Raw genomic sequence first — 14766 nt, 5'->3', positions numbered from 1 at the left:
TCTCATCTTTCTTGCATCTTTTCCATCTTCACCCATTAGTAATACTTCATAATATCTTCATATGTGGGAAGATATCTCCCAAACATCTGTCGAGGAGCGCCAAAGAGATGACTCTCAACTGAAGAGCGTGTCAATACATTCATTGTTTATTTTAGTTGCTTCTCCATTAAAAAAATCACTTCGGCACGAAATCCTTGCCTCACAAAACCTTGCGAAAGGCCATCCACATGTACAAGACAATTCATCAATATCGTACCGGGAATATGTATATAGTAAAGGAGAATAGAGGGGAAATGGAGAAAAAGGAGAGGATACCGGCAAATGTTACTTTGTTTTAATTTGTATTTACATAGCCTTCAGCAGCTCACTTCCTTCCAATCTGTTTAATTACCATTTATCTCCACCAATTTTGGATACAAAAAAGATTGCATCTTAACTGGTACGTCATAAGACTTGAAGGGTGGGTAGTAATGGGAGAAGCTGGAGTTGGAGCGCCCTCCACGTGGCGAGTTCTGGGTCTCCCTGAGAGCCAGAGTGGCACCTGTTCTCATGGTGGGTGAAGAACTGCAAAATTTGGAACACGGAGTCATTTTCGTAGACGATGTAGCCTGAGCAGTGCGTTGACATTAGTTCATTGGTGGGAGACGAGGAGATCCTTACTCTAGGATGGGAGAGGGGAAAAATGTTGTTGTATATAAACGGTAGGGTCATATTAGTGCGATCATGCCCATACGAGTACACCAAATTAAAATATATACCATTAATTAAGAAATTTTCAAAGTTTGTTACGTTTCTTTGCATTTTAATACCGGTGATTGTATAATAAAAGTTATTCTTCGACCTATGTTGCTTACCTCGACTATTTCATACATGACTGGTGCAGAATCGGCTGAAAAAATCATTAAAATCACGACATTTATCGCCGAAATAGCGTAAAAAGAGGGAATGTGTTGCGGGTTGCCTAAGCTTAACATAAACGGCCCTGGTGCAACCGTAGGATGTCAACCTACATGAACAAAATTTTTTCTCTGTTCATTTGGTACGTCGGGCTACATTTTGTAATATGTCGAACTTTGACTTTCGAAAAAAGTTGTTTGATGACCGCCCCTAATACACAGGATAAAATCGAAAGTTTTGGAGGTTGCCACTTCGCACAAAAGTATTTGGTAATACTTTCCGATATATTTACCTACTTAACGGCATTTAAACACAAATTACCCCTAAACTTAGAGCCTATTTTACCAGATTTTAGTATTTACTTTACAATCCAGAGGCAGATCCAGGGAGGGTCCAATGGCTCTACATTGCCCCCCCCTTTGGGTATCCAATTTATACTAGATAGAATAGTAATTTTGTTCGGACCCCCTCTACTGCTGGGACGTTATCACCCCCAACCCCCCACTATGCCTCCCCTTTGTCCCTATCCTGAATCCGCTTCTGGGTACCAGGAGAAAAAGTTGGATAAGATCGGTTGTCCAGAATGGAATAATTGGCGTTCTGAATTGTCCGTAACTACTTCCGCTAATACATGTGAGAGGGAGGACCCGTGGCAAGGCCGTCGGTTTGGTGGGAAACATTTTTACTGTACCGAAAATTGTTTTGGTCAGCATACACTTCCATTAGTCGGTTCACTAGCCTCCCCATTGTCTGTATTGCAGTCTCTCAGCAAATCTTTAGTGAGTCACATTATTACTTTCACAGACGTAAATAGATTTTTATCATAAAAACAAACGAGCTTGGAGGTGGGAGGCAACGTGTGTTGTTGAAAGATCCATTAAATTGACAATGGAGTCTTTAATGCTATACTTTGCTGGAAAACCCAGGAACTGTCAAAATGTGGTCTTCAATTTGGAGACTAATTTATAAAATGGTGATAGTGAGCACTCGTCACATAATTTCTAACCTTCCTCCCTGACCATTCCATTCCCCTCACTCCACTTTCCTTCTGGCCTTCCGCGCTTTCTCTGGTTCTTTCCCCAGTGTCCTTCTCCCACGACCACACTCCTCATATCTCTTTGCTCTTTCTATATTCTCTCAGTTTCTACTAAACACGTACGTCTGCTTCCCACCCCTTCCTCAAAGGTATGAATGTGATGTTCTCATGTAATACTGCAGTGTCTTGTACAAGACCTCTTTGAGCCGACACGCGTCGTACGCATTAAAATATTGTGGAAAAGTGATTTCATTTTAATATGTGGAATTTGCACTATATGACGCGTGAATCAGTTGAACTTATTCATATTCACGTCTTTCTTGGGCAAAATCAGAGCAAAACTGAAGTTAAGCACGACATTTTTGGACACGCGATGTCTAATTGTAATTTGGATTTTCCACAGGGCGAAGATTGTTCCAAAGGGCGGGAAATTCTATTATATCCATTTTCCTAGAAAATTCACATGTACTAGTGCACAGAGAGCGGAGGTTGGATTTTCTCCGTGAACGCAATAAATAGCCGAGGGCCTTTGGGGTGTCGTTTGCCCTGCATGCAGCCGAGGTGGCCGCCACGGCAGTTACATTGGGGATCACATTCAATGTGCCGCTGCGTGAGGACGAAAACTTGTCCGTCCAACGGAAGGAAAGGACGAGGGATGTAAGTTGTTCCGAATCAAGTTTTTTCCAGAATACTGTAGGGGTACTCAGCTGCGTACTATCGCTCAGCAATTATTTCCTTCCGCTGGAGTTCTTAGGAGACTATTTTTAGGAGAACATCGGCAAGCGTAAATAATGGGTAAGGTCAGCGGGAAACCATTTATGGACGCAACAATGCTCTACTAGTTTATTTATGAGGTAAATATTTGTTATTGAAAATAAAATATGCAATAATACGCATGAATATTGGATTTCGTCGAGTCCTACCCCGCGCCAGCCGCCACTGCACCACTATAGTAAAATCAATGCTGAGATCGGGTTAGCAAATATTAGCATAAAATTCTTTACTTCCATTTTTAAGAAAACTTCCATTCTTAGATGTCCTCGTGGAAAAGAAGAAGGACGAAACATTGGGGCATGCAGTGTATCGAAAACCCACAGCAACAAATCGGTACCTGCACGCCTTATCTCACCATCATCCAGCGCAAATAAATGGAGTGGTCAACACGTTAATTCACCGCTCCTACAAAATAAGCGACCAGAACAACTTTGCCGAAGAGAGGAAGAAGCTAGAGGCCATTCTACGGGCAAATGGATTCGACGACAGAGTTATCTCTCGAACATTTAATAAAGTTATCAGAAATAACAACGAGATCAAAATCAACACCGCAGAAGCAGCGAACTCCTCTGTAAATGACCTCAGCGACCAGAAGAAAGCCTTCCTACCATACATTAAGGGGACGACTGACAGAATAGGAAATATCCTACGCAAATTCCAGATAAGGACAATATTCTCGCCTTACGTACAGATAAAACATCTATTGAAAACCGTCAAGGATAGAACTCCACTACAAGTCGAAGGGGTATACCGAATTCCGTGACAGACCTGTGGGAAGAACTACATCGGCGAAACAGGCAGATCGGTTAAAACACGTCTAGAGGAGCACGAGAGAGCAATTCCTCTGGGGCAGTCAACGAAGTCCGCAGTAGCCGAACACGCAGCGCTGGGCCACATTATCGACCTTAAGGAAGCAAACATTTTTGCGAGAGTGAAAGGCTTTAAACAGAGGCTCGTTAGAGAAGCAATAGAAATATCTAAAGAGGAGAAAAACAACTTCAACGGAGACACTGGCCTTAAAATCAGCCGTACTTGGCAACCCGTAATCGGCAAAAATAATCGACAACCTACTCCTCCAACCTCTCACTCCCCTCTCCCCACCACCTGACACGTATACCTATATATATCAATTTTAAATCCCACCTCTTCAGATTCCCTTGAGAAAGCGACCAGCATCGGTCGGGAAACGTTGGGGCCACCCAAAATCTGACGCGGCGACATAGCCCAAAAGTTTTAATTCAACATGACGAGCACCCGCGAAAGTTTTAACGAAGAATAAATATTATTATTCACGCAAATACTCTGCGACGAAATGTGGCACTCTAAACGATGTCGTACATTTAATTTGAAAATTCTGGAAAAACGCTAAAATTTAAAAATACATAAAATAGTAAAAATAATGAAACCTGAATTGGATTCAGTATTTTCCACAATGCGCAATGTTTATATATGTAGGTAACAATGTTTTTTTGGTTAAATAAATTGCACAAAGATTGTCCTTCATGAAGTTGAACTTCTTCGAAAGCGACCTTTCCGATTTCACGCTACTATAATTTTTACATTGAGAGCTCCATGTTTGACGGATACCTTTTACGCTTTCATCAACAAAAATACCAAATAGGGAGGGAATTTTGCATGCCATATTCTCTAGAATCCGAATAAACATTTAAAAATCCTTGCAAAAATTTCGAAAACATGACTTTAGGCCAGCTTTTTTCGATTTGGGACCACTGAGCGAAGTTACTACGGCCTTGCCTCTGCTGGAGTTTGTTTCAGATATCCACCTGATAAAAAAATTAACAATAGGGTAGTGACGGCAGTAACTTAAATGATGCGATTTTGAGAAAATTTGGGATGTGATCCCCCGATGTGGGTCCACGACTTTTGTAAGTTGCAGGAAGGATGGGTTGATAATTGAGTAATATCCTCTGTGCTAAGGAGTGGTCGTCTGCGACCACTTGGGGGTACGTGCATTTGGGGAGAGGGACGTGGTCGTGCTGCAATTGTACTCACGGCGTTTTGGCTTCCAGCATGTCGTCGAGGAAGGCGAGCTTGGGCATGAGTCTCCATCCGCGTTTGGTGGGGTCGGGGGGCGGCCCTCGTCTCCTCTCCTTCAGGTATCGATCCCGGACACTCCGCCAGCGCGTCTTGCACGACTTCACTGCAAAAGAGCCATCGGTTGGAAAGCATTAGCGACGGAGGGTGCGGAGGTTGATGGATTGGTGTCGTCGCCGTTGGAGATCGTCTTCAAGAGGTTGCAAGCTTTCAGCTGTGGGCCGCAAATCTGTTCTCAGAGGGGGAGACGAGAGCCTTTTCTGTTAGGCGGTAGCAAAATCCAAAAGTTGAATCCAAAAGTGAAGTGGAGTTGGCTTCAATGTGGAAAATAAATAAAGGGAATGTGGAAGACGCCTCTCAGTGGATCGGGTTCACATTAAGGAAAGGAGCGTGGCAAAGAACGCGAGTAGACGTGCTTCACAGGGCCATGTCGTATGTTCTCGCGAGATGATGGTACAATGTGTCAACTGTGACATGACCCCAATTACGCCTTTTTCTAACGAGGGAGTAGATAAACACAAAATCTTCAAGGTAGCCCAATTCGCAGAGGATTGGTGTTTCGCTCACTGCATCATTCCTAATGGCACTAATTTATTCTTCATCTGATTAAAACGTTTGGCGGGGTGGAGGGGGGGTGTGTGTGACGTAGCGACGTCTTACCATTCGCTTTTTTTCTGGGGAATGGGTGGAATGGCGCTGAGTATTCCGTGCGTATGATATCGGGGATGGAATCAGCCAATCTGATTCTTCGTCCCGATTTGGTGGCGAAGAGAGGAGAGACAGCTGGTGGAGAGAGAGAGAGAGAGAGAGAGAGAGAGAGAGAGAGAAGAAGAGGTGCGTCCTCTGTTGAGGACGCACCTCCTCTTCTCTGCGTCCTCTGTTGAGCGACTGAGGTGGGTTTGAGGGGGGGGCGAGTGGGGGGCATACACAATGGCAGAGGGGACGCGCAAAGGGCTGTCAACTATTGCTCCCGTGGACTCCTCACTCGTTCGTCGTGAGCACGCCTCACGCACTTCCCCACCACAAGAAGAAGACGTTGTTTGTTATTGGGGTCGCATCACTCTGCACTTCCTGCGATCCCTCGAACCAAGTCTGCGGCTGTAAAGCACGCACGGGCGATTGGGTTTTTTCCGTCCGAAACTTCGTTACTTTTAACGTTGTGAGGCCGATACGCGAATGTAGTCCGATTGAGCCCACATGTATTTTGGGCTTTATTTTGAGGCGAATTGGAACAAACGTCATGAAAAGGCCGATGACATATCGATGCTAAGTGATTCTGTGATCACAGCGATAGAATACTCTTTTTCATTGAGTCGTCCCATTGCGATCCGTTTCTTCAGCATTGGTTGATGAGGGTTGCAATGGGCGGCGAGGGTTGGAAGGTATCCGGATGAGCGAAATTTTTAATTCCTTGCGTCAATTCTTTTTGTCGCCGTAGTTCGATAAACAAAGCATTTTATTGGATTTTTTGTTATTGAAACAGAAACTTTTACACTCCATTGTGGTCAAAGAATGTCATTTGAAGTGTAGCACCAGATGATGGTGCTCCTGCATTGAAATCCAGATTGTGCACATTTTTTCTTTTTACTTTCTCGTAACTTTTACACTTCACGATGAGACAAATGGAATTCCACTACTATTATCAATTCTTTCGTGATTTTTTCGTTCTTTGTTGTCCATACCGAACACCAAGGAATCTAAGTATAAAGACTTATTTAATTGTAATTAGACTTCCGGAGTTAGAATAGAAGGTAATGTGAGGTTAGGTTCTATGGCAATGAGGCGGGGCCTCTTCCTCTAAGCGGGGACGAGATTGGGCCTCTCGCTCTCCACACCATTTGAGCCAACACTGATTAACAGACGTCACGATAGGATTGGAGATCAATGTTCCAAGGTTTCATCGATAGAGACCTAATCATTGATCTAGATATACCGATGAATTTTACTCCGATCGCCAACACATGAATTCCATTGACGCATATCTGAAAAAGTGCCGTTAACTTGTCTTTCATTTACCACTTCCCCTTGAACATGAATCAGTCATCGCACTTTGCTGCACATCATTTAGGGCACGACGTATCAAAATCGGCGAAGAATCGAGGATTTCCAATTGAAACAACAAGTCAGCGAGTCGTTGACCACGACAACTGCCTCTCCATCGATTGGTGGGGAGATGAATGTTGTTTTAGGTGGCAATCAATGCTTTATTTATCATTTAAAAAGCCTTCCGTCGCCAAGCGCCCTCACAAATCATCCAAAACCACTCTCCGGTTCATAGTCTACCTCACTCTCCGCTCAAATTGAAATTGCAATTTTTCCAAAAATGCATATTAATTTATTCCGGTACCACCGAAAACAGCACCATTGGCCTTTCACATATAGGGGTTTTTAACTTAAAAATCACGCGTAAACGAACATCCATGCTCTGTTAAAAGGCAGCCTATCCATAAGGGACTCGAACCAGAGACCTCTTGCGTAAAAGGCAAGGACCCACGACCACCGGGGCCAACAAGCGTCATCCACGATTTCTTACAAGTCCTATTCATATTCCTTGGGGACGCTGAATCTTACCCTTTGGAATCCCCCTGGCTTGTCTTATGGTAAGTAACGACACCTTTTCACCGGTCAAGTTAAAGGAACGTTCATCGAAGCGTTATTTATTAAAATTCGGAAAAATTGCCATCCTTGCCGATTGCTATAGCGCGATCAGAGAGGGAGGACACTGAGCTCTCTTCGTCATGATAAATGCGTCACATGCGGCAACACACTCTCAATGTACGTACCTAACCCTTTTTCATTTTGCGTTCATCGATATGTCATCCTAAGGGCTGCCTTCAAGAAGAGCCCCGATTCGGAGCTCGCAACGTCAATGGCAGAAATGGAAAATTTAACCCGGCGGGAATCCCGAGAAGAGTTAACCCAATCTATTATCCTTAGGGCATAAAGTAAAAGTGAATAAGAGGGGGAAAAGTCGCCCCTCCGGGATTTTTCCCGTTCTAAGGGAATACAATTTGGGATCAATTGGGACTAACCTCCACCATAGAGTAAGTATACCTATATAATATACTTACTCTATGCCTCCACGCACTCACAGCACGATAGACACCCACTAGGACCGGCTTGCTCTAAAATACGATTTTCACTGTTTTTTATGTGTCTCGAACTACTAAGAATATTTTAAATACGGTTTTCGGCATTTGAAAGCTTTTTTAATAGAGCATATGTCCATTTATTTTCAAGAATTTTCACCGAGAAAATTAGAAATGGCGTCGATTTGAACATTTCTAACACGTGTTTTTCTTATCTTCTCTTATATATAAAAATGAATCGCAAAATGTGTTGGTAAGCGCATAACTCAACAACGCCTGGACCAATTTGGCCAATTCTTTTTTTTAAATGTTCGTTGAATTCCAAGGATGGTTCTTACGACGAGAAAAAATCGAATAATTGCCGGGAAAACCCTAAAAACAGCCCTTTTCTTTTTCACATACAAACGTTTTCTAGCTAAAACGTAGAATCAATTTGATCTTTATTGCTATTATATAAAGTTCATATTAAATTACAAGCACTCACTGTTATCTAAGAAATGTAGGTGTGTTCCTAACGTCAAAAAGTAAATTTGTACTTTCTTACCGCTATACAAAGTTCAAATTCAATCATATCTATCAAAACAGTGTGCGTGTGTGCGTTGGAGCACAGAATACGTCGTTGGAGGATTTAATGTCGCGTTCCGAAACTAAAAAAAAGTGATCGCGGACCCGACCAAATTGAATAGCCACAAAATATAATAATAACAACTTGGTTGGCTTCGCGATATTATTTCTTTTGTTTTACTTTCGGCAGGCGACAAAAAAAATAAAACATTGGTATGGCTTTAAAGGATTTGACTTCAAGTCATATCAGATTAAAAAAAAACAAATTAAAAAAACAACTGTCAATGTCGATTTGCCGCCTTTGCCGGTGTTGTTTTTCTTGGATTTTCTGTTATACTCTACTGAGTGTGCTTTTGTTTTGTTTGCAGTGTTTTGTTATCTACCTATGAAAAAAAAAGTTATTGCATGTGACACAATATTTTAATAATGCCTCCTATAAGACGAGGCAATTTCAGTAGAAGAACACGAAATGCTACAAACCAAGCTAATTACCGATCTAATCGTACTGCACAAGAACGTGACGACCGAAATGAACATGAAAGAATTAGGATATCACAAACACGTGAAGCGCGAGCACGACTTTCAACTAATAATCGCGCAAATTTGAATCGAGCTGCTTTCAGTTACGATGTGTCAATTGACCACAGTAACTACCAATGTGTTGTTATTGGTTCTATGAACTCGGTTTGCTCACATTGTAAAGCATTAAAATACAAAAACGAAGCCAATGGATTGTTTTGCGCAAATGGTAAAGTGAAATTAATACCATTGAATCCACCACCAGAGCCATTGTACTCATTGGTTTCAGGAATAGGAACAGATTCCATAGACTTTTTGAAAAATATCCAACAATATAACAATTGCTTTCAAATGACTTCATTTGGGGCAACAAATGTGGTTCGGGAAAATTTCATGCCAACTTTCAAGGTATGTATTAAAGCAGTTAATCATAATTATTTTAGCGAACAATATTTTCTGATATATAATTTATAATAACAAATATTATTTAAGTTTGATCACTGACAATACATAAATTTATTCTACACATTGCTTATTTATTTTATTTTATAGTGTTTTTGGTACAAATATAATATATATATTTTTTAATTTACAGATACAAGGCCAAATATATCACAGAGCAGGTTCATTGTTACCAGTGCCAGCTAGCAACTATGAATTCCTGCAAATTTATTTTATGGGCAATTCACAACAAGAAATAGATCAGCGTTGTGCATATAACAATTTAGTAAAGAGGCCTATTGTAGAACAATTACAAACTTTTTTTCATGAACACAATCAATTGATTATATTGTTTAAAACTGCACTTGATCTGATGCCATCTGACAATCACAAAATTGTAATCAGAGCTGATAAAACACCTGCGGGTCAACATGCAAGACGTTTTAATGCACCAACTATTGATGAAGTTGCTATCGTTGTAGTTGGAGAAAACCTTGAATCCCGTGATATTGTTTTACATCGTCGGAATGATCAATTACAACGTATAAAGGAAACACACCGCTCATATGATGCACTGCAATATCCCATTATATTTTGGCAAGGTGAAGATGGCTATGATTTCTCAATAAAAATGATAAATCCCATTACAGGTAATTAAAATATTAGTTTAGCTATGGCGATAATATCTCAGTCAATATATTATGTATTTTAATTTTATATTTCAATGTTATTAAAACAAAATATATTTACAGGTTCTGAAATCATCAAAAAAGTAAGTTCAATGAATTATTATTCATACCGCCTAATGATTCGGGAAAATGAAGACAATCACATATTGAAATGTCGGCGATTATATCACCAATATGTTGTTGACATGTATGTTAAAATTGAAACGGAGAGATTAACATTTATCAGGTTGAATCAAACTAAACTCCGATCTGAAGAGTATATCCACCTTCGAGATGCGATTAATACAGATGGCAATGCACAGAATGTGGGACGGATGACAATTCTTCCAGCAACATACATCGGAAGCCCTAGACATATGCACGAATATGCTCAAGATGCCATGTCGTATGTTCGTCATTATGTTACAGCAGATTTGTTCATCACATTTACATGCAATCCACACTGGATAGAAATCAAGCATGAGTTATTCCCTGGGCAATCACCCATTGATCGTCATGATATTACAGCCAGAGTCTTTAGACAAAAGTTGAAATCTTTGATGGATTTCATCGTAAAACATCATGTGTTTGGTGAGACACGCTGCTGGATGTATTCTGTGGAGTGGCAGAAACGAGGATTGCCACATGCACACATTTTGATTTGGTTGGTTGAAAAGATAAGGCCAAATGAGGTTGATGCAGTGATATCAGCTGAAATCCCTAATGTACAAGTAGATCCTGGATTGCATGAGGTAGTTATCAAAACATGATAAATGGTCCCTGTGGAACTCTTAATCAAAATTCACCGTGTATGATGGATGGTAAACGTTCGAAACGATATCCACGGACATTAATATCGGAAACAATTACTGGTAATGACGGTTATCCACTGTATCGTCGCCGATCGACAGCAGACAATGGAAGATCAACAATTGTAAAAATAAATCAACAAGATATTGAGATAGATAATCGCTGGATTGTTCCATATTCACCCATTTTATCAAAGACCTTCAAAGCACACATCAATGTTGAATCTTGCCATTCAGTGAAATCTATTAAATACATTTGCAAATATGTAACCAAAGGGAGTGATATGGCTGTGATTGGAATTGGTGCAGAGAATTCCAATGATGAAGTTACTCAATACCAAATGGGCCGCTATGTTAGTAGTAATGAAGCAATTTGGCGAATATTTTCTTTTCCAATTCATGAGAGACACCCTTCTGTTACTCACTGTGCATTTAGAAAATGGACAAAGAGTGTATTTTACAGCAGAGAACGCAGGTCAAAGAGCTGCTCATCCACCATCTACTACATTAACAAGTTTTTTTGAGACATGTCAAAACGATAGTTTTGCACAAACATTGCTATATTCTGAAATGCCAAAATATTACACTTGGAATCAATCCTCAAGGAGATTTATACGACGGAAACAAGGAAAACCAGTACCAGGATACCCAGATGTATATTCCACCGATGCGAATGGTCGAATTTATTCAGTACATCCAAGCAATGATGAATGTTTTTATTTACGACTGCTATTAGTCAATGTACGTGGCCCAACATCATTCCAACATTTACGAACTGTTGATGGTGAATTGTGTGGATCCTACAGAGAAGCCTGTCAACGTTTACAATTGCTAGAAAATGACGCTCATTGGGACCAAACTCTCAGTGATGCTGTAATATCTTCACACGCTCATCAAATACGAACATTGTTTTCTATAATCATATCTACATGCTTCCCATCAAACCCAATTGATTTGTGGATCAAGTACAAAGATTATATGTGTGATGATATTTTGTGTCAAATACGGAATAGAATGGGAAATCCAAATATGCAAATCAGTGAAGAAATTTACAACGAAGCATTGATTTCAATTGAAGACATGTGCTTGATGATATCAAACAAACTATTAATTCAATTAGGCCTGGCCGCGCCCAATCGTCCAATGCATGAATCTTTTAACCAAGAGTTGCACCGAGAAAAACTGTATGATCTCAACACTTTGAAAGAATTAATTCAAACAAATCTTCCACTGTTGAATGAACAACAGAGGTATGTATTTGATACTCTTATGAAAGTAACAAATGATGAAACTGGGGGGATTTACTTCTTAGATGCACCTGGTGGTACAGGAAAAACTTTTTTGATTTCATTAATATTAGCAACAATTCGCTCACAAAATAAAATTGCACTTGCACTCGCTTCGTCGGGAATCGCAGCAACTTTGCTTGAAGGTGGTCGAACAGCCCATTCAGCACTAAAATTGCCATTTAATATGCAAAGCAATGAAACTCCAACCTGCAACATTTCGAAGAACTCTGCAATGGCAAAGGTTTTTCAGCAATGTCAATTGATCATTTGGGATGAATGCACGATGGCACATAAAAATTTTTTGGAGGCTTTAGACAGAACCTTAAAAGATCTACGGAGCAATCAGAACCGATTTGGTGGTGCAATGATTTTATTAGCAGGAGATTTTCGTCAAACATTGCCAGTGATTCCACGATCAACGCCAGCTGATGAACTCAACGCATGTCTAAAGTCATCCAATTTGTGGAAATATTATGTCAAAGTACTTCATTTAAGCAAGAATATGCGTGTTGAGTTGCAAAATGACCAATCTGGAAACATATTCTCTAAACAACTCATTGACATTGGTAATGGCAATTTTCCTATTGACATGTTGACTGGATGCATTAACTTTCCTCAAAGTTTTTGTCATTTAACTCAATCAAAAGAAGAACTCATTCAGAAGGTATTTCCAGATGTTGCTCAAAATTACAGAAACCATGATGGGTTAAGCGAACGAGCTATATTGGCAGCCAAAAACATTGATGTAAATGAATTAAATTTCAAAATTCAAGAACAAATTACAGGCGAATCGAGGATATATAAATCAGTTGATTCGGCAACTAACCAAGACGATGTAGTTAACTATCCACCGGAATTTTTAAACTCGCTGGATTTGCCAGGATTGCCACCTCACAATCTTCAATTAAAGGTTGGATCGGTAATTATAATGTTGCGAAATATCAACCAACCGCGCCTTTGCAACGGCACACGATTAGCGATTAAAAAAACTACTAAACAACGTGATAGAAGCAACTATATTGAAAGAAAAGTATAAAGGAGAAGATATTCTCATACCGCGCATCCCAATGATTCCGACTGATGTGCCATTTGAGTTTAAACGACTACAGTTTCCAGTGCGGCTTGCTTTTGCTATGACCATAAACAAGTCCCAGGGGCAATCATTAAGTGTTTGTGGTATTAATTTGGAAAACCCATGTTTCTCACATGGTCAATTGTATGTTGCCTGTTCCCGTATTGGAAAACCATCAGATTTGTTTGTCTATGCGCCAGGTAATCAAACAAAAAACATCGTTTATCACAAAGCACTACAATGAAAATAGAACTGATTTTTTTTGTTAATAATTATGATTTACATGATTAAAATTACTTACTTTTAAATGCTTATAGTGTTTTATTTCATTATTTTTAATTCACACCGAATTATTACCAGGGTGACGGTTCTGTTCAGGATAATGTTTTGCAAAGAATATAAAAAAGGTAGGAACAAAACACTGCCACATTACAAATTTTTTTGACAGGACGAAGTCTGTCGGGTCAGCTAGTATAAAATATTTTTGAGAGGCCCACAAAGAAAAAATGTTTTCCGACGGCGTTTTTAAATACATTTAGGCTAGTGAATTGGAAAAAATAGGCGGTGGAACATGCGAAAATAATTAGGATATGTGATTTTGGTCATTTTTTGCTGTTTTTTTCTGTCCTGGCCCTACATAACACCCGTTTCGTGCCATCTTACATATATTTCGTCCTCTCACGAACGCCCAGACTCATAGCGCTTGTAATGCCCACCACAGAATTTTCTGGAAATTGGTGACAAAAATGGCGTGGACGTTGATGTGTTCGAACAATCTTTGCTCATCTCATGAGCATCGTATCCAACAGCCATGCGTATACGTACAATGGCAGCGCAATCGACAAATGAGATCACACGAGTAAGTAGTCTTTCGTGGCCTTTAATTTGGGAGCGATCGAATGTGAAATTCCCTCGGTAAACGCGAGCTACGGAAATATCTCGCCGATCTCATAGCTCATAGAATGATTGTTGAACTGCTGAGAGGATTTAGTCAAGATCAATCATGATTATGGTTGTAATCATTATTATAATTAACTAACTGACCCGGCGAACTTCGTACCACCTAACAAGCAATCAACTTAGTTTAGTTACACCATTTATAAATCAAGAGCGGCTGTTTCGTTTTTAATCATGTTTAATTTATTATAATAAAATAAGGATACAAATTCAATAAAACTACGCAAATGAGTACCAAAATTGCTTGTCAGAAAGACATTTTCTTTATCGAATCTACATAGGGTGGATCGGAGAAAGTTTACGCGGATTTTTTTTCAATGAATTTTCTTACGTTTTAGCTTAAGAAATTTTGGGCATTGTGGTTTTATAAAGCAGTTAAGGAAATAAAAATTATACGGATTCAGTTGTTGGCTATTTGTGTTATTAACAGCAAAACATTTTTTTTAGGACCAAGCCTGTTGCGTAAGCTTTGCCCGTTCACGGGGCAGGTTAACACAACGCCAGACCGACGCTTGACTGATGCTCAAAATCGCGTAAGGAGAGTCCCTATGAAGCAGCATTCGTATCAAATCACTTTAGGCGCGCCAGTTATAGTA

The 14766-nt window shown here is 40.0% G+C and overlaps 1 protein-coding gene across 1 annotated transcript in view; it reads right to left on the bottom strand.

Annotated features, from left to right (window-relative positions):
• LOC124156655 (daf-12-interacting protein 1-like) overlaps positions 1 to 14766 on the bottom strand; it is a 35941-nt gene that overhangs the window by 7708 nt on the left and 13467 nt on the right. Inside the window, exon 2 of the mRNA XM_046531314.1 lies at positions 4721 to 4868. Coding sequence (XP_046387270.1) covers positions 4721 to 4868 — 148 coding nt within the window. The remainder of the gene's footprint in view (positions 1 to 4720; positions 4869 to 14766) is intronic.

This window comes from Ischnura elegans, chromosome 3 (genome assembly GCF_921293095.1).
Source record: "Ischnura elegans chromosome 3, ioIscEleg1.1, whole genome shotgun sequence".
NCBI classification, from domain to species: Eukaryota; Metazoa; Arthropoda; class Insecta; order Odonata; family Coenagrionidae; genus Ischnura; species Ischnura elegans.
This window is presented reverse-complemented; position numbering and strand designations above follow the sequence as displayed.